Genomic DNA, 19,673 nt, shown 5'->3' with positions numbered 1-19,673 from the left:
CTTCCACGTCCCCACCGTAATGCCCCAAACCAACTCAGATGAAAGGTGGTTGGGTTGATTTCCCAAAGCTACTCAGGCGTATCCAGAAATATATTTCGTTGGGTGTTATACGCCGCAGGCTGAAAAAAAAAAAAAAAAAACCGAAAGGAGGGGGGATCCAGTAATCAGGAAATTTAGGGGGGAGGGTTCTGATAACGAAACACTCTCTTTGACTACTCCCCCTGCCCCTGTCCTTTAATAGGACAAGACGCGTGTATCTAAATTGAGTCAATGCCGCGGAACCTGCTACCGGCTATATTTACAATGATGCCTATGACCAACAACTGTTGGACAGCGGCTTTATAGTCGTGTAGACTTTTCAGCTGGGATTCCAAAGAGTAGACGCACGAAATTTTAGTTGTGTGTTCTGTTTTCGGAATGATGCCCCGCATATTAAATAAAGATACGAAAGCAAGGTAAAGGGAGAAATGTATCTTTGTAAATTTTCTCTCATGCAGTTCCAGTTTCGGTCTCAACTGCCTAATGGTGGGTTTAACGTCAAAGATGATATTGGGTTACTTGAAGACGTACAAAAACTGTAATATTGTCGCTGCTTTTTTATTGTTTGTTCGTGCCAGCTCTCACATAAGAATTCATAACTTTTGGTATAAAAAATGAACAAGCGGCAAATATATTGCGGTTTTTTATGATTCATTTGACCATAACTTGCCAGTGACGTCACAGGCATCGCCGGTAGTTGAAACGGAAACCGCACCTGCATGATAAAAAAAAAATCAATAACTTTAGGGGAAGTAGGTAAAGCCGCGTCGTTGCTCACGCACGCTCTTGTCTTGCCCTATATTCCATAAAATCCCGCATCCAAAATTTAGGTTTTTATACTCCTTTAAACCCTACTTATTTATGTTCGGTCAGCTCAATGTAAGCAGGCGCTGAGTTTTAATGTAACGGAAAGGTCGTCGTACTTTGAAGCAAATTATGGAGGAGTGCTTGTAGGCAGGACTATGCTGTAATTTTATTCACTCAACTCGGACCACTCAATAAATGATTTTAAAACATAGTCGACAAACTACACTATACTATTTTGCAATCGAAGGTATTCTAAGAGCCCGCGCATGGTTGGTCAGGACGATGGAGCTATTGATGTCATTTCATTTCCTCACCTTGCACAGTACTGCTACTGGAAGAAAAACTACCACAGAGACTGTGCCCGGACCACCCGTACCACCAAGAACACCCGTACCACCAAGAACACCCAGACCAACCGCACCACCCGGACCACCCGGACCTCCCGGACCACCCGAACCGCCCGAACCTCCCGAACCACCCGAACCCACAGGACCACCAGGGCCACCCGAACCACCCGAACCACACGAACCACCAGGACCACCCGAACCACCCGAAATCCCAACGACACTGGAGCCGACCGAGGCACCCGTGCCGTTGGAGGGAGTGTACGAATGCTCGACGGATTACTGTAAAAGAGAAGGAGCCTATCTCAGGTAGTATGACTGTTTATGACCCTAATCAAGTCAGCGCCTAATATTGAATAAGGCTGAGGTAAAAGTTGCTTGTAAACTTAATTTGAGCAACATCGCTGCCTGATTACTTTAAAATGACCCTACAAAGAAAAAAAAATACATGTTACAAGCGTAAATATGAGCGCTTACACGAGCACTGGCCTGTGGCTCGCTGCCTTCCAAAGAAAAAAAAAAAGGAAACTCATGCACTTAATTGGGATATGTATTCACTTGTCGAACCAAGGTGTATGTCAGGTTGCATGTCAAGTTTTTTTGACAAATATCAAACAATTAATAGAGCTAATTAAGAGTTTCTTAATAGTAAGTAAGCGTAAGTGGCACCAGTAGTATATATGCAAATTAACTGCAAATATCGAAAACAAGGTCCTTACATTTGGTCTCTTTCTAGATGTTAAAAAGGTGTTTGACACTGTTCATCGCTATGTACTGCTTAAGAAACTAGATGCATATAGAAAAAGAAGAGTTGCACTGAGGGTAATTGAAAGAAGTGTTAGGTGTTCACATGCTATTTATCATAATGACAGTTGTACATTGCAACCGCTCCACGGGGATCCATCTTGGGGCCACTGCTGCTCTAGGTCCACGTTAATGATATCACGATTATACCTGGATCTCCCTAATTAATAGTGTATGCCGATCATAGATATTTTCTTTGATGGCTCAAACTAATGAATGGAAAACGCTGTTAACGCCTACCTTTCGAATCTATCTGTATGATTAAGAATCAGTCGTCTAGAACATATAGCATTGATGAAACTAATGCTATAATTTTTCAATTATTCATTCTAATAAAGACTCCTGCGACCTGAGAACAGGCTGGTTCTTTAGGTACTAAAATGCGCGTGTTATGCGCCAAAAATATAGGTAAGTAAATTTTAATATTTGGCACCGAACAGGGTAAGATAGGTAATAAAGCTTTATAAAAAGTGCACATTATATACTATCCGAATGTCGGAGCATAATAATAATAATAATAATAATAATAATAATAATAATAATAATAATAATAATAATAATAATAATAATAATAATAATAATAATAATAATAATAATAATAATAATAATTGGTTCACAGGAAGGGAAAGACGTAATATCTGTCACACTTGTCTGTGGACACCTGAACCGCGCCGTAAGGGAAGGGAGGAAGGTGGGAGTGAAAGTGGAAAGAGAAAGAGGAGCTGTAGTGGAGGGCTGCGGAGTAATTTCGACCACCTGGGGATCTTTAACGTGCGCTGACATCGCAGAGCCCACGGACGCCTCTTCGTTTCGCCTCCATCGAAACGCAGCCGCCGACATCGGGTTAGAACCCGGGTATTCCAAACAGTAGTCGAGCGTCTTACCACTGTACCACTGTACCTACAAAATGAGAGAAACAGCAGGCGCTTTGATTCGGGACTTTAAGAAAGGCGCGAATCTTAGAAGCAGTTTTCTAAAGGTTGTCCTGCAACATACCGTACAGTTCATATGCTTCAGCAAAGCAAATGGATGGTCGCTGTCTGTCGTGGGAACTCTTTGGAAACTTCTTGCCCCCCTCACCCCCTCCCCTGATGCTACGCTTGACCTTTTCTCCCATTTCTTCTTCTTGATTGCTATTAGAAATTAATGAACTCGCCTTTCGTACTATGATCTATTCTCCTCTCTTTCTGATAAAATTACAGCCATTAGCTTAATTTCCTAAGTTGGCTGTGTGATGAGCAGTTTAATTTCGAGCCTTTTCTTTAGTCTCTATGGTTTCGTTGCGTAGGTGGTCTGACAAGATGCAATTTTTGCATATCTCCTTCACGAGGGATACTGGTTAGGTGCTGTGCTACGCATGACCCGTGGCCGCCTCCACCCTGTTCTTATAATCGTTTAACTCTTCTGTCCCAGTCAGGGGTCACTACCTGCCATAAGCAGATGTATTCACAGACAACTTCCAATGCATCGCTGCCTTTCGTAAACCGCCGAGTCTTTCTAGGAGTGCTGAACAATATTTTAAATTTACTCTTAATAATTTTTATACCGATCATTCCTTACGACGTCTCTTTGGCCATTCTTTGCAATGATTTGCAGTGTTTTTTTTTTTTTTTTCGCAGTTAGCCAGCAAGGGAAAGCCGTCAGCGAATCGCAGATTACTGTCCTATTCTCCATTAACTCCTGTCCAGATTCTTCCCGTTTAGGTATTTTGTACTGCAGGTAAACATCCATGGCAAAACGTCGAAATAATGCGCTTCCCTGCCTGATACTCCTATTGAAGAACCGCATCACCTACCCTATAAGGAACTACTGTGGCGAAACTGCAGTCGCTGTATTTTATATAGCGCGCGCGCGCACGCACGCACGCACGCACGCACGCACGCACGCACGCACGCACGCACGCACGCACGCACGCACGCACGCACGCACACACACACACACACACACACACACACACACACACACACACACACACACACACACACACACACACACACACACACACACACACACACACACACACACACACACACACACACACACACACACACACACACACACACACACACACACACACACACACACACACACACACACACACACACACACACACACACACACACACACACACACACACACACACACACACACACACACACACACGCACAAACATACGTACGCACGCACGCGCGCGCACACACACACACACACGCACACGCACATACACACAAAAACACACGCACGCACACACGCACTCACGCACACACACACACACGCACGCAAGCCCGCACGCACGCACGTACGCACCGTGGTTCAGCAATACATGCGTGTCTGCTAAGGTTTGACTTAGTTCAGGGGTGCCCCGGGATCTGTACGGCCATATACGGTGTTTTTAGAGGTATTTTTTGCACAAGGATTGTATTTAAGACTACGGGACGCAAAAAAAAAAAAAAAAAAAAAACTAGAAACCTAGAATGCTATGAATTAGTTCGCTAATTCTTTCTAGTTTTCATCTTTAAGGGCATGTTGTATTAGCACAATTGGAACCCGTCCTGCGAATAGTAAGACGAAAATGAAAACTGTAGTGCGCCTTTGGAGGCTTCGCATCGTAACACAGCGGCAGCACGTGTGTCTGACGTAGATAGTCCGCACAGCGATTTTGGCGCATTGCAGACGTCACTTGAGGCCCAGACAGAAGCGCATGGTTTCATGTTAGCTTCGCTTCGCCCACGGCATCGCTGATTATCCCCGCGCCAATGTCCAATAGTAGGCGCATTTTTCGCTTTTACAATGCAGCTGCGAAGCGACTATGTGGTTGTGATGTTCGCCGGAAGCGTTCGCTGCCTGTGGGAAGCCGCTTGTCAGGTTCACATTTGTGCCCACAGTATTACGCGTTACAGATTGTTCATCGGACATTTGTTTACTCCGGTATATACCCTATTTAGAGGGTGAGATACAATCCCCAAAATATTGATATTCCCCGGAAAAGAAAACTAGAAAAGTTAATTGGCATACTTAGTTACCAATAAAAAAATGATTATGCCTCCTCTTACCTTCTGCCCTTCGCAGCCCCCCATATACAACCGCAGGGCTAAAGTAAATCGGAAGCAAGTTTTTCTTCATTAAAATATTCCACCCTCTATAACGGGGCTGGTTATATTCTGCTGATCGCTTCATCACCGAACGGGACGTTAAACCCCACAAACCACAAACCACCACCACATAAGTCTATTATGATTGATTGCGAGTAAGTAGCCTCTCCTTATGGTCGACTGCAGTCTAAGCTCCGATTCCACTACTAATTACCTCAAAATACCTCGTAGGGAATTGATAGTAAGCTTATTGGCGGGATTTTCAAGTGGAAAACTCCACCTTTCTTACAAATTCGAGAAACCTTAGCGTTAATTCTTTCGTGTTTCCGGCACGTTCGCAGGCAATCTGCACTCATAGATCCCAAATAAAACTTATTCGATGCCGGACACGGCCACTGAGACTTCCCGCTCTCATCTGCCTAGCTGACACCTGCATGCTGCATTTCTTTGATCTCTATGAAAAGAAATGCGAGCTGTGCAGCGTCTACGCGCTCCATTGTTTCGATTTTTTTGTGGTCGAACTTACCTTGGTGGTAACAAACTTTAAGGCACCTAAGTAGTTCTCACAATGTGAAAATGCGAGAACGTTACTTGTCGCCGAGTTATGTCGCCGCGTGTTGTGTTTTGGCCAAATTTTTTCGAGTGTACCACTGTTTTTCCTTATTTTTCCAAGTGTAATATCGCTGCTCACGCGGTCGCCACAACGAAAGACGACAAACCAGCCATATTCCCATCTCTGAGCTGAGATAATTTGAGAATTTTTGATGAAGATTTGGATGAATTGTTTCGTTTAATCTCTCTGCACACGTTGCGTTCAAGGGCGCGGCGGTACCGTTATTAGTCTCGCTTCGCCCGGTGCTTCGCCGCTTGCTTTGAAACAGGACTTCAAGCCAATGACTTCACGCATTCGGTCGACTCGGCCGCAATCAACGAGGTCGCGGACGAAGCGAAACTGGTAACCACGGTGCACCGGTCTGGGCATCAGAAATGTTGCCGCGAGTATTGACGTGACTTCCTGTCAATATTGACATGATGACGTCAGCAGTGTGACGGAAAGCGCCAGTAGAAGCAATCTACGCCCGACACACTTACTGCCGCTGTGTCACGGTGCGAAACCGCCTATCACGGTGACATTTGTGCTTTTTAAAACGCGCGCCACAAATTTCCTCCGCTACACTATTCGAAATATGAGTTAGAAATCTTGGAAATATGTCATACGTTCAAAAAACATTAGAAAACTGTCATCAAAGTGTTTATTCAATCACCGAACTAATTTTAAACATTTCGCTTATTACAAGGTTCGTACTGTAGTCCTCAGCCCAGTGTCTGTTACCGCGCGCGTCATTCTGAAGCAATGTTCGGTTTAAAAAAATTCTGTATTCTATTTATAAAAAAAAGCGAAGAAGTTGTATACTTGTCCTATGCGAGTTTTTTTTTTTTTCTTTATTTCATCTGAGGTATAATTGCGTTTATTCCGTATACCGCTCCACAATTTCATTTCAAGCTTTTCCATGTGTTGACAAGATGATATCATGTCAGTACTAGCCTATATACTGATAGGGATATTTATAAGCCGCTTTCCATGTCTTGAGAATGCCCAAAAAAGCATCAAAAAGTAAATAGTTTTCGAAGCTAAATGTGGTTTTCGCGGTACGGATCTGCGCTCACTGTTTTCCGTGTACACGTGTGTACGGACACCTGTAAGAAATAAGACTGCCCGAAAGGGCAAAGGTAATCAAGCTTGTGGCGTGGTACTCACCAACATACAAACGAAAGTGTGTCTGTGGCGAGGGTCAGTTTCAGTGATGTCCGATGCAGCCCGTCTGAGATTAATAAAATCTCTAGGCACGCCCCATCAAAGGCACGACGCGTGTGTTAGAACTTTAGAGTAGCAAGAACTCGTTTTGATTTTAACCGTGACTTTGAACCGTGACTTTGACTTCAAAAGCGCAATAAGCACCAGAGGAGCACTTCGCCATGAATCGCTGTCACAACACATCCTAAAGGAGGCGGTAGGAAAGTGTTGCCTGGGTTTGCCTCTGATGTTTAAAACAGCCATATGGGTGCGATTGGCTCACATCGCCACAGTCTCATGTGTCCCATTTCTTATCTACGGGTATATTTCTTTGTCTTTTTTTTTTTTTTTTTGCAATTGCGCAGAGAAAACTGACGTTCCAGACGCGCTGTCTGTGACTTTGCTCTGATGTGTAACGCTGGTTGCTAACCTTAAAGTAGCCTTTGCCTGTATGCAACTGTTTCGAGGTGGTAATCCCTTTGATTCCGATGTAGCGGAAACATCGGTCGAAAGCCACCGAATTCTGGAATAATATAGGTAATGTTCAGAGCTTTGCGCGAGTATAAGATTTATAGAAAAAAATATAGAATCATTGGCTATAGAAAATCCATAGAAGAATTTGAGATAACTATAAAACCCACTCATAGGCAAAATGACAACCAAAACATTATGCTATTTCGCCGTGAGTTTTAACTTTTGGATGTACCTTCTAGCAGATCTCCTTTAACTTTTGCGACTGCCACACTCACCCCCCCCCTACCCCCCCCCCCCCCCCCCCCCCCCCCGCCGTCTTGCTTTCTCCCGTGCTTGAAAACGTGCTTGAAAAGAGCCATTCCTGTTGTATTGAAAAATATGGCCGCATTTCCGCATGCATAAACAAACAATTCACCATCTTTCATTCCGTATTGTGCGCGATACAGCGGGCAACGCAGGCTTCAGGGTTTCAGCCCAATGTAATCAGTGATTTGAATCCGCGAAACATGCTGATGGTCCAATGGGCAAGTCTGGGAGCACACTGCAGTCCCTTTTCAAATTACATTTGAAAATAAGTTAAGTTGAACAGGATTGTAAATGACCTTACTAAAGGTCAGGCAGAGGTAATTAAGTTGCATTACCGAATCACATCGCCCCCAAGAATGACACTGCATTACTATTAATCCTGAAGAGTAATGAAATTTTCTGAATTACTTTCTTTCCATTCTTCATGCATGCATGCGAAAAACTGAGTAAACTGAAATAATGAAACTGCAACCTCTTCCGACAGTCCGACCTACATATTCGTGTTTCCGCCAAATTCCTTACCAGACAACTATTCGCTTTTTTTCTTCCTTTAGAAGGCATTAAAAAGATAAGGAAATGGCAAAAACATGGCACTCAAGACAGCGAGGGGCGAACCTGTAGTGACTGATTGCCCCGAGCAGTCTATTCCGCCTGAAGCCGCCGAGGTAGGTTACAAATTGCTTCTGTAGTCCTCCCAAGAGTCGACTTCGGCAGTTTCCGACCGGTAATGTTTGCGAAATGAACAAACCTTTCTTGCCTTTCCTTCTGTCCTATGGTGATGAGTGTAATCAGGCATCCACTCTATTCTCAGCCGACGCAACCTAAAGACATATACCACTGAGCGCTTCTGACTAGTTTTGAATCCGGTCTTGCGCCGTTTTCCCCCATTCGGCGGTCCCTCTCTACTTCGCATATTAAATGATGCTTGAGGAATGGTCGCAACAACCCGTAGTATACCCGATGCAAGTGATCCGAAAACACAGAGTACAGGAGGTCTCAGGCGCGCAGTCCTACTTATTTCTGTCCATTCTTGCTGATTCTTTACACTGAGCCTGGGTTGCCGCACTTAGTCCTACTTTCCATGCGCTTTACTAGATGCGCACGTAGTTTTACCTGCACGAACAGCAGAGTTATATTATAGTAAAAGCAATTTAGAAACGAATTAATAAGTTTTATTGCGAAATTGGTGCTTGCAAAGTAATGGACTACATTGCAAATCACAAGAAAACAGTAATGAAAGCGCAATAGTTAAATACTGTCATGTTTTAATTAACTGCAGAAGCTATGTTGAGTACCTGCATTTACGGATAACAGTGGCTGCCTTTTAACAGAAACGCCAGTCTGCAATCCATGCTCTGTTGGTAACTGACAGCGGTTGCGAGCAGAACAACGTACCAATGCACGGCAGTCCTATGCTCGCAGTTTTATCACGAAATAAACACAGCGCAAAGAAACAGAACACAGAACACAGAAAAGACACGAGCGCCAGTCCCGTCTTGTGTCTTTTTTTCTGTGTTCTGTGTTCTGTTTCTTTGCGCTGTGTTTATTTCGTGACAGCTATGAACAAACTAGCCCAGACCAAGATCCTAATCGCAGTTTTAGCCAACTTTACTAGAACAAGCTGGTTTTAGTAACGTTGGTTGTAGCATCGTGCGTACCGTGTGTCGCCACAGTGTTTGTCTTCGAGGCTGCTGCAGTTTTAATCGTGATTTGTCGCTGACCTTCGCCCTCCCTTTACTGTCACTACTTCAGGTCACTGCTGGACGCCTCCAAAACATCGGCGTGCGACGACTTCTACAAGCACATCTGCGGTGGCTGGTCAGCGCAGCACCCGCTGCCGCGCTTCAAAAGCACGTTTGTCTCGACGGACAGCCTCTTGCAAGACAAGCTGGCTCATACACTTCTAGGAACATTTTTTGCAATGGGAGAAGCACAGGACCTTTCAACCGCCAGCACAATCTACGATACGTGTACAGATCGTGAAATGGTGCGTTTTTTTCTTTATTGCTCAGAATGCTCATGCTTTAGCGATACTAACGAGAGATGGTATCCGACCGCTATTTTTCAGAAAGCACTGCTCACTGAAAAGATATTGAACAGGGCGGTACCAAACGGTAACTCAACCCACAGAAAAAAGCGCAGTTTTTTACATCAAATGTAACATTTATGACAGTCAAATATAAATGGCGATTCGAAATAAAAATATGCTCGAAAAAGAAACATAGAAGTCTCACAGCACGTCACAGAGAGACACGTAATCAATTAAGGACGCTGAAACACAAGCAAAAAAAAAAAAAAGATAAAATATGCTCGAAAAAGAAACATAGAAGTCTCACAACACGTCACAGAGAGACACGTAATCAATTAAGGACGCTGAAACAAGCAAAAAAAAAAAGATAGAAGCGAGGAGAAAAATCACTTCCTTTTCAGTTAGTTTAATAGCGGTCACACGAGGGAACATTGTTCGCAGCTTCAATGATCTATGCACGTTAGTAATCGAAAATATACAATACCGATTATAGCTTGGAGAGGCACTATCGCGGGTAGCACAACATGCTTGTTCGCTGAATACAAATTATTGCAAACAAATTTCTACCTATGGCCTCCTGCGGTGCTCCATATTCAAAATATCATAAAAAATATACCTGTAATGAGTTCGTATGGAATTTCTGCAATTGCAACGCACCTAGTGAGTTATCATCGGTCTTGCGTTTGTTGAAGCCGCAGCCAAGCTTTCGGTGTAGCACGCATAACCACGTTGTATGTCGCGCACAAAACGCAATCTTGTCAGTACTGTTATGCGCCAGTAATGAATGTCATTGCCTTTTTATTTTCTTACTTGTGTTTGTCTAAAAAAGTACTTGTATATCCGTCGATAATTGCGAGGGCCACGCAAGGAAAAAAGAATAAACTGAGCGTTGATTGCACATCTGGTAATGCGGAAAGCCAGCGCCAGCAGGCATGCAATGATGATTACGTATACCAAAAATGCAGTTCGTGCGCGGCGCTCATGCGCAGTTTAATGCTCCAAGGACGCGAATAAAAAAACAAGCCCAAACTACTGGCAGGCTGAATGTCGGAGGCATACAATGCATATATAAGATCGCAGAAAAAAGCGATAAAAGGTATGGAACAGTAACTAATTGTAAAGACAAACCAGCGTTAGGCCAGCAAGGAGTACATTACAATACAAAAAAAACAAAACAAAACAAAACAAAACAAAAACACTGAAAGACGCGTTGCAACAGAACTGATAGGAGGAGGAGGAGGAAGAACATTTATTTCCGCCGAATATGGTGCAGCAGCCACCTACGAGTCCGCACGCAGGCGTCCGGGGAGGCAGTCTGTCACACCGCGGCCAGAGGACACCCGGCCTCGTCTAGGAGAAGAGGTCTTCAGCCTCGGCCGCCAGGCGGACGGCGAATCGCTGTGTTTTTTCGTCGGAGCTTCTTAGCGTGGTCTCCCATTCATCGCTAGTTTTAATCGCGTTGCGCCCTGGGGCACGAACGCATCTCCATATTATATGATCTAATGTTGCCACGTGGCCGCAAAATTTACAAATTTCGGTTTCTGCACCGTCCCTCTTCCGCCCTCTGGCACCCGTCCAACTCCTCCACAGGGGCGAAAAGAAATTTCGAGCTTGGAGTCTTCTCCAGTCATACGATTCCTTTTTACTCAGGGATCTAACCGGTGGCGGATATATCCTCCGGTCTTTCTTCAAGTTGTCCGTTACATCCCTAAAGGTACCTATACATTCTTTGGTTTTAGATGTTGTGGAGGCGTCCGCAGCACCCCGAGGTAGCGAGGAGCGGGCGAGCATGTGGGCAGCCTCGTTGCCGGCGAGACCGGCGTGTGCTGGGGTCCAGATTATGGTCACGCTTTCGGCGAGAGACGACTCGTTCAGAAGTTTTGCAGCACGATTGCTGACTCTACCCTTGCTAAAATTTCTAACCGCCGCTTTGCTATCGCTGATGACGTGTTTCACGCCTGGTCGTGCAATGGCAATGGCTATTGCAATCTCCTCCGCCTCTACCGGCGGTAGATCTCGATTTCTTTCTATTCCTATGGCGATCCCAGTGTCCAATAGGGCGACCGAGGTTACGTCGCCTTCTTTCCCGATCGCTGCATCGGTGTAGGCGACCGATCCCGGCGGGAGTTTGTCCAATTTGTTAGCGAGGTGCTTAGCTCTGCTTTTTCTCCTCCCCTCGTCGTGTACGGGGTGCATGTTCTTCGGTATGGGCGAGACGTATAGATGCTTTCTGATTTCTCGATCTATGCTTTCTCTGACACTTTCGCCTTCCCCGGGCGCTAGTAGGTTTACCCAATCGAGGATTTGCCTACCCGCTGCCGTTCCTGCGAGTCGCTCTCTCTGGGACAGCCTGACCGCCGCAGCTAGCTCTTTCCACTCATTATGCAACCCCATTTTCTCTAGAATGTCGTTAGAAGTAGTTATGGGGAGTCCTAGAGCGCACTTCGTGCATCTCCTAATTATGGTGTTTAATTTGTGTTCTTCGGTCTTGTTGATATTTAGGAATGGAGTCGCGTAGCACATTCTGCTCGTGACAAAAGCTTGTACGAGTCTGAGTCTACTAGCCTCCGTGAGACCACTCCTTCTGTTGGACGTCTTCTTAAATACTCTGACTACGAGCTCCGCCTGATCTTTTAATTTCTTCATCAGGCTTTTGTTACTACCCCTGCGGTTGATAATCATACCTAATATTCTAATTTCATCTACTTTCCGGACTTCGTTTCCGTTGACTTTAATTTTGATATCTGGAGTTATCTTCCCACTACTGCTGGTCATTACCAGAAGCTCCGATTTTTCTGGCGAACAGCATAGACCTACGTCCTCTGCGTGATAGCTGATTATATTTGCTGCCTCTTGGAGCCTGGATGTGATGTACGAGTCGTTCCCTTCGCACATCCAGACGGTCACATCGTCCGCGTAGATGCTTAGTTTTAAGTCATCGAGATGGCCAAGCTTACTGGGGAGCTTCCTCATTACGATGTTAAAAAGGAAAGGTGAGAGCACAGCCCCCTGCGGAGTGCCTCTGTTACCCAGCGGGAACTCCTCCGAACATAAGCCCTGAAAGCTGATGATCGCCGTCCTGTCTCGCAGGAATGATCTAATATAGTTGTAGGTTCTTTCGCCTACTCTAAGCTCAGCGAGCCCGTCGAGAATGGCGTCGTGACTGACGTTGTCAAAAGCTTTCTTAAGGTCTAAGCCTAGAATAGCTTTCGTATTTTTTTTCCTGAAATCTCTGACAACATCGTTATGTAGTCTGAGCATGGTATCTTGCGTACAAAGGCCGGGCCTGAATCCGACCAATTCAGCCGGCCACGCATCATTCTCTTCGGTGTATTTGGTTAGCCTCCTCTGAATAACTTTCTCAAGTAGTTTGCCTACGCAGGATGTTAGCGATATTGGGCGGAGATTCTCCAAGCCCGGTGGTTTTCCCTGCTTGTGGATTAGGGTGATCTTAGCCCTCTTCCACTCTTGGGGTACTTGACCACTCTCCCACACCTGATTTAAATATTTGGTTAGGGCATTGATCGATTCGTCGTCCAGATTTGCGAGCATCTTGTTATTAACGAGGTCCGGCCCGGGGGCCGAGCGTCTTTTTAGGGCGTGCAGCTCCGCTCTGACTTCTGCCACTGTTATGGACGCGTCAAGCTCGCTGTTCGCCGGTCCGTTGTAATCTCTGTAATGCGCTGTGGCGGGGGGAGCTACGTACATGGACTTGAGCTTGTCAATGAGCTGTTTGTCCGTACCCTTAAAGTTATACCTCGCCTTGACCTGTTCTATATTGGCGACCGTTTTGGACTTAGTCGGGTCTATCAGGAACCTGAGCAGTTGCCACGTCTTGGCCCCATTCATGGTGCCCTCCATCTCGTCGCATTTGTTATCCCAACGTTGCGACTCGAGTTTCCGGGCGTATTTTTCTATTTCGACGTTGTGTCTGGCTATCTCTCTCCTGAGATTGCGGTTCCACTTTTGCTTTTTGAGCTTCTTCGTTAGCTCTTCTTTCTTTTTGAACATGCCGAATAACCTGCTATCCATCGCCTCAGGCAGAGCTTCGCCTTTAATTTCTTCGGTGGCCTCGTTGACATGGGTAATTAATTGGGCGGCCCAATTTTGAATGCACTCTATATCTCCAATTTCTTCCCGTTCTCTGATCTGTCTGAATTTATCCCAATCCACTTGGGTTTCCGTCCGACACACAGCGCGCTTAACGCTCACTTTCCTACTTAGTTCTACCTCTAGCACGTAGTGGTCGCTACCTAGATCCTGATGCTTGTTCGTCCACTTGACTATGCCAGTTCTATGGCAGAGAGTCAAGTCCGGGTTTGTGTCCGCTGACACACTGTTGCCCACCCTCGTCGGGCATCTAATGTCGTTAGCGATGTAGAGGTTTGACTCAGTGATATCTTCCAACAGCGTTTGACCCTTCGGGCTGCTGGTCGTGTAACCCCATTCTCGATGTCTGGCATTAAAATCGCCGGCTATTATTAGTGGGTTCTTACCTGCCAGGCTAATCGCTCTCTTAAATATCGGGCCGAACCTCGCCTTCGTGCACTTCGGGGAGCTGTACACATTGAGTAGAAATATGCTGCCTCTGTTCTTTTTACCGGTCAGGATTTCCACAAAGACCGTTTCGGTCTCCCTGTTACCTACTTCGTGCTGGACGACGGCGACGTTGTTTTTGACGTACGTCACGACCTGTGTTTTACTTCCCTTCCCGCTATCGTAGCTTTTGTACCCCGAAAGCTTCCATACACCTCGCGTTTCCTGCAGAGCCATTGCCAAAGGCTGTGTGTTCTGGGTAGCTACGTACTGTTGCAAGAGCCATCGCTTCATTGACAACGACCGGCAATTCCATTGCCAAATTTTAGACGTTTTGGGATCCATTATGATTTTGATATTGTATACCCGATGCGTTGCAAAGGGCTTGAAGCATCTTTTCTAGCACTCCAAATCTCGCCTCAAGTTTCTTATTCAGGTTCAATTCGAAGTCTATGATTTCATCCTTGACTAATTTTCTAAAAGCCACGTGCTTTCTGGCTTGTCCAATTACACTAGTGTCGTCCGATTTACGTTTCGCAGGTCTAGCCTGATCGATATTCATTTCATCTGAGTCGTCACTGTCCCTGCCACAATTGCTCTCGCTCGCCCCACCGGGGCCCCGAATGACGGGCGGCCTGAGCATCGGAGGTGCCGGTGCAGGTGTAGCTTTTGCCTCTTTTAACTCTTTAATTACCTCGACTAGAGATTTGAGGGTTTCTTTAATCTCTTTGATGTCTTCTTTAATGATTCTGATTTCTTTGCTATGCTCGGCTTGAGTCTGTTGTAATTCCGAAAGTTCCAAGTTTTTTTCTTTGGAGACCCCGCTAGCGAAGCTGACCGACTTACCGCCTGCGTTAACTTCTTCATTCGCCTTTGCTTGTCCGGCCGGCGTCTCCCCGGGCTTCGGCCAGTGGTTCTTGTCTTCCTTGGGTGGCGGTGGTTGTGGCGGCCCCCTGTTCTTGCTCTTGGATCTGGGCTCATCTCTGGTGACGGATGCGCTGGAGTCTCTCGCACGGCCCGTTGTGCCCGCGGCGTCGCCTCTTCCTCTCGATCTGCCCCGGGTTTTCGTTGGCTCTTGCTGCTTGTTTTGAGCCTGGGTGGCTTCTTTCTCTGCTTGTCGGACTTTGAGAATGTGCGGGGTCCGGTACATGCTTCTGCAGCGGTTGTGCCCCAGGGGGTGGCAGCCGCCGCACAGTAGGCATTGCGGCTCGCAGTTTTGTTCGTGCCCCTCCGGTGGATTAAGCATTCTGCACCCTCGGCATCGAGGGCTGGTGGGGTCCGGGCAGACGTCCGACCGATGTCCTAGGTTGCCGCATGCGTAGCACACATCGAATTTCTTTTTGTAGAGGTTGCACCGGTATAGCAATCCGTTGAACCACACCTCTCGCGGGACTTCTTGGTCTTCGAAAATGATGAGCACGGTTTTAGACTTTTTCCCGAGCCTCCTCGCTCCAATGTAGCCAGGGTTATCTCTGAGTCCCTGCCGAATTTCCTCCTCCCTGACGTCCAGCGGAACGTCGTATATGACGCCCTTGCCGCCCTCCGGCATGGCCGCGTGAGCAGTTGCGTCTATCTCAACTGGCCCGATTTTTATGGTCGTAATTTGCTCGTACCGCTTTGCCCTGCCGAGCTCCGGGGTCATAATTAGTAGGGACTGATTCTTCGGGTTGGCGATGAATCTGTCTTCCCCGTTCAGGTTGAGGCCTGCAGCCGTAACCAGGACCTGGCGCAGCTTCGGTCCCGCTTTCCTTGTCAGCTGATCGGCGCCGCCGTGCGGTCGCAGCACTACGCGGAACATCTCCTTCGGTATTTTCGATCTGACCGTGCCTACGGATCTCTCGGCGAGTGACCTTCCTATCGCTTTTTGCCGCGATTTGGCGGCCTCGGTCCCTTCGCTCCCCTTCACGGGTGCCTCCTTCTTCGCTTGGGACGCTGCGTCGCATTCCTTCACATATCTGCCTCCTTGTCGGCGGAACCATGAATTTTCTTCTAAGGCCTCAACCGCCTCCATATTTCCGTCCTTACTAGTGTCAGAGTTCGGCTGGTAGCTCTGATTTTCCTCGCTCTGCCAGTCCATGCCGTCCACGCTCCGAGGGTCTTCCCTCGAGGGCGGCTAGGCCGGACGCTAGGCTCGGACGCTAGGCTTAACTTGGCGGCGTTGTTGCTCCGAACTTCAAAGTATCGTAAAGACCAAATTGGTGGTCCCACCTTTTAGAGAGTTGGTTCCACTTGATCCTCGGGACTTCCGAAAATCGGTCCGAAGTGAGATGTTGCTGGGTGCACCCAAAAGCCGCCGAAAAAGGTCATTAACAGCAGAGCTCGACGTGGCAGCGTCTTCACTCCTCGGCGCCCCCTGGCGGGAGAGCCAACTGATAGGTAATCCGATTTAGCGCCTTAATGTCAGTAAACACTTCAGTGGACGCATTGAATATGTCCAGGACAGCGCGCGACAGATTGATGATGCATTTGTATTCTGGACAACAAGAGGAGGTAAATTATTCTACTGGTGAGCCGTTCTAGGCAGAAATGATTTTTTAAACATGTTGCTTTTCCAGAAGTATGCTTTAACTTTTTTAGGGTGACAGGCATAGAGTTTCTTACTCTTACCTAGAGGGAAAGCTGTGCTGCCGTCTATGGAAGTTTACATGGAGTTTTCAGACGGCCAGTTCAGCCACCATGGGCGCTCAAACATCATGGGCCGGAGAGCTACCGAGTGCAGAACTACAACTTTTGGCCAAAACTAATGCAAAGATAAACGTTGTTCTACCATAAATAATCTCCTAAGATTGAATATTGTGACTACAAATTACAAAAAGAGAGAGAAACAGAATGCTAGTGTGAGATTTATCCAATATAAGCGATGGCTCTTTCTCCCACTGGCTTAGTTTTGAGCAGCACAAATACCCATATTTCGCACTTAATAGGCAAAATTTGAAATAAAAAAAATGTTACGAAAATGTTTATCGTTGTGCAATCACTTAAGGAGTTTTTAGTGGCATTTCGGGAAACAGAAACCATTTATTGGCGACGTCTGCTTTTGCGCCTTCGCTACTATGGCTTTCGCGGTCTATGTACGCACCTTCAGATGATGATGATGACGAAAAAGAAACATCGCAGTAACGCCACTCCACGCAACCGAGAAAAACCGACTGTCCCGCAACAAGTAGCACACCGGCCCATGATTCTTAGCGCGCCCAAGGTGGCTGAAGTGCAGCGCCCTCAGCTTTCCCTCTAGGTAGTGTAAGGAACTCTATGGTGACAGGAGAACGTTGCGCGAGGGTTAGCGGTTTCAGTGTAAACCGTTTTGTAAATTCCTAACTAATCGTGGTAAAGCAAGTAAGAGTTTCATCTTTTCCTGGTAACGCCTTGAAGCCAGGCTTCCCAACTTGCCATCTGATAAGAACTGGGTTGGGTATGTGCGCCAGTTATATGCGCTATGCGAGAACCTTACCGATCTCTTTTGGTTTGGTTTGATTTGTGGCGTTTAACGTCCTAAAGTGACTCAGGCTATGAGAGACGCCGTAGAGAACGGCTCCGGAAATTTCAACCACCTGGGGATCTTTATCGCACAGCACACGAGCGTCTCGCTTTTCACCTTCATCGAAAAACGGCCGCCGAGGCCAGGATTCGATCCCGCATCTTTGGGAACAGTAGTCGAGCGCCGTAACCACTGCGCCACACCGGCGAAGCGAACCTTACCGACCTATGTTGTGTTTTTACAGTTTGGTAATGTTAGTTTGGAGGGGTCCCAAACAGCGGCATGTATATTTCAATATATCGACCTGATATAGGTGTTATATGCCAGAAGTTTTATGCAGCGTGTCGGTTTTGCTAGTGTTCTTCTTAGGTAATTCGAAATTATTCATTGCCTTGTTTACAGCATATCTAACAAACTATCTCGGATCGTTCGTAACTATTAATCCGATATATTTTGCTACTGTAGCAGAGTGTGGTTGCCAGAGCGAGTGAACACGGGAACTTTTAATTCTGCCTTTAGTGAGTGGCATTCATAGTGACCGTCTTATGGTAATTATTTACTATTTGCCAAGTTGTTTACTATCCTTGTATTTTTCACAAGAGATGTGTCTCTCTGTGCTTGATCTTTAGATCTTATCAAGCACAGAGAGACACATCTCTTGTGAAAAATACAAGGATAGTAAACAACATGGCAAATAGTAAATAATTACCATAGGACGGTCACTATGAATGCCACTCACTAAAGGCAGAATTAAAAGTTCCCGTGTTCACTCGCTCTGGCAACCACACTCTGCTACAGTAGCAAACTATATCGGATTAATAGTTACGAACGATCCGAGATAGTTTGTTAGATGTAAATTGCACAGTCGCCTGTAAAAGATATGAATTCCACAGGGATGTCACAAGCAGTGTCATCAAAAATTAACTGAAAAATAAGAGTGCTCCAAGTACCGATCCCAGAGGAATTCCTGATTCAACTGGAAAAAGTCTAGAGGACACATTGCCCATGTTGAGATTCTGATGAAGACGTGAAAGACGAGCATCGCTCCATACAAGAAGGATATCATTTTTCAACACCGCTTTCAGCTTCAACAATTGCTTACAACGAGATACGCTATCGAAAATGTTTTCCATGTCTGAAAGATAATGTCGGCCATATTATGATTGTGTAAGGCTGCCACGAGGTGGTGAATTGTTTGGGTAGCTGGGTTACATTAGACAGGGCCTTTTCGGCAAATGTGCTGCCGCATATCAAATATTGTGCGATTTTCAAGAAAGAGCGACGCATGTGGAAATTATATGCTCCAAGGTTCTTTCCCATGCTCACAACAGTGCAATGGGCCTAAACGATTTGGGCTGGTACTTATTTCAAGTAGGCTAGGATTTGGCTCATGTGAAAGATCTGTTGCGGGACAGATATTTCGTGCACCACTCGGCATACCTTATTAAAAACACTTCTATATTCCATCTACTCCAGACAACTGTTTAGCATGTAAGTGGAGTAATAGCTTGTTTATAAGAAACTCCGTGTGAAGGGATTCGGAAACTTCGACCATCTTAAGTTATTTAACGCGCACTAGCTGACATCGCATAGCAGACGGGCGCCTTGCTTTTCGCTTCAATCAAAATGCGGCCGGCGCGGCCGGGATTTGAACCCGCATCCTTTTGTACAGCAGTTGAGTGCCTTAATGGGCTAAGGCGGAGTAATGGCGAATTCGAGTGGGAGAGCAGGTGCACTCGAGAGCACCTCTCGAAAGTGCTCTCAGACAAGCGGGCGCCCTCCAGTGGGAGAGCAGGAGTAGGATCACTGGCTTCCAATAGTACAGGAGGAGAGTTTTTGCTCCGCTCAGAGCACTCGAGTGCACTCCCGGCTGCTCCCTCATCTAAAGCGAGAGTGGAGGAAGTCACATAACATGAAGCGTCATATCCACGTCATCTTTTTTCTCTTGAGTCGGCGACACTCAAAATGG

General features: G+C 46.2%; 1 protein-coding gene across 1 annotated transcript in view; it reads left to right on the top strand.

The window, feature by feature from the left end:
* The window catches only part of LOC146196564 (neprilysin-1-like), a 118,514-nt gene that overhangs the window by 55,732 nt on the left and 43,109 nt on the right, over positions 1-19,673 (top strand). Inside the window, exons 11-12 of the mRNA XM_084598311.1 lie at positions 1,170-1,499; positions 9,414-9,648. Of these exons, the coding sequence (XP_084454437.1) occupies positions 1,170-1,499; positions 9,414-9,648 (565 nt within the window). The remainder of the gene's footprint in view (positions 1-1,169; positions 1,500-9,413; positions 9,649-19,673) is intronic.

The sequence above is a fragment of the Amblyomma maculatum genome, chromosome 3 (genome assembly GCF_055883805.1).
Source record: "Amblyomma maculatum isolate TAMU_Amacu chromosome 3, ASM5588380v1, whole genome shotgun sequence".
Classification (NCBI taxonomy): Eukaryota; Metazoa; Arthropoda; class Arachnida; order Ixodida; family Ixodidae; genus Amblyomma; species Amblyomma maculatum.
Note: the sequence above shows the minus strand (reverse complement) of the source record. Positions and strands in the feature narration are given on the sequence as shown.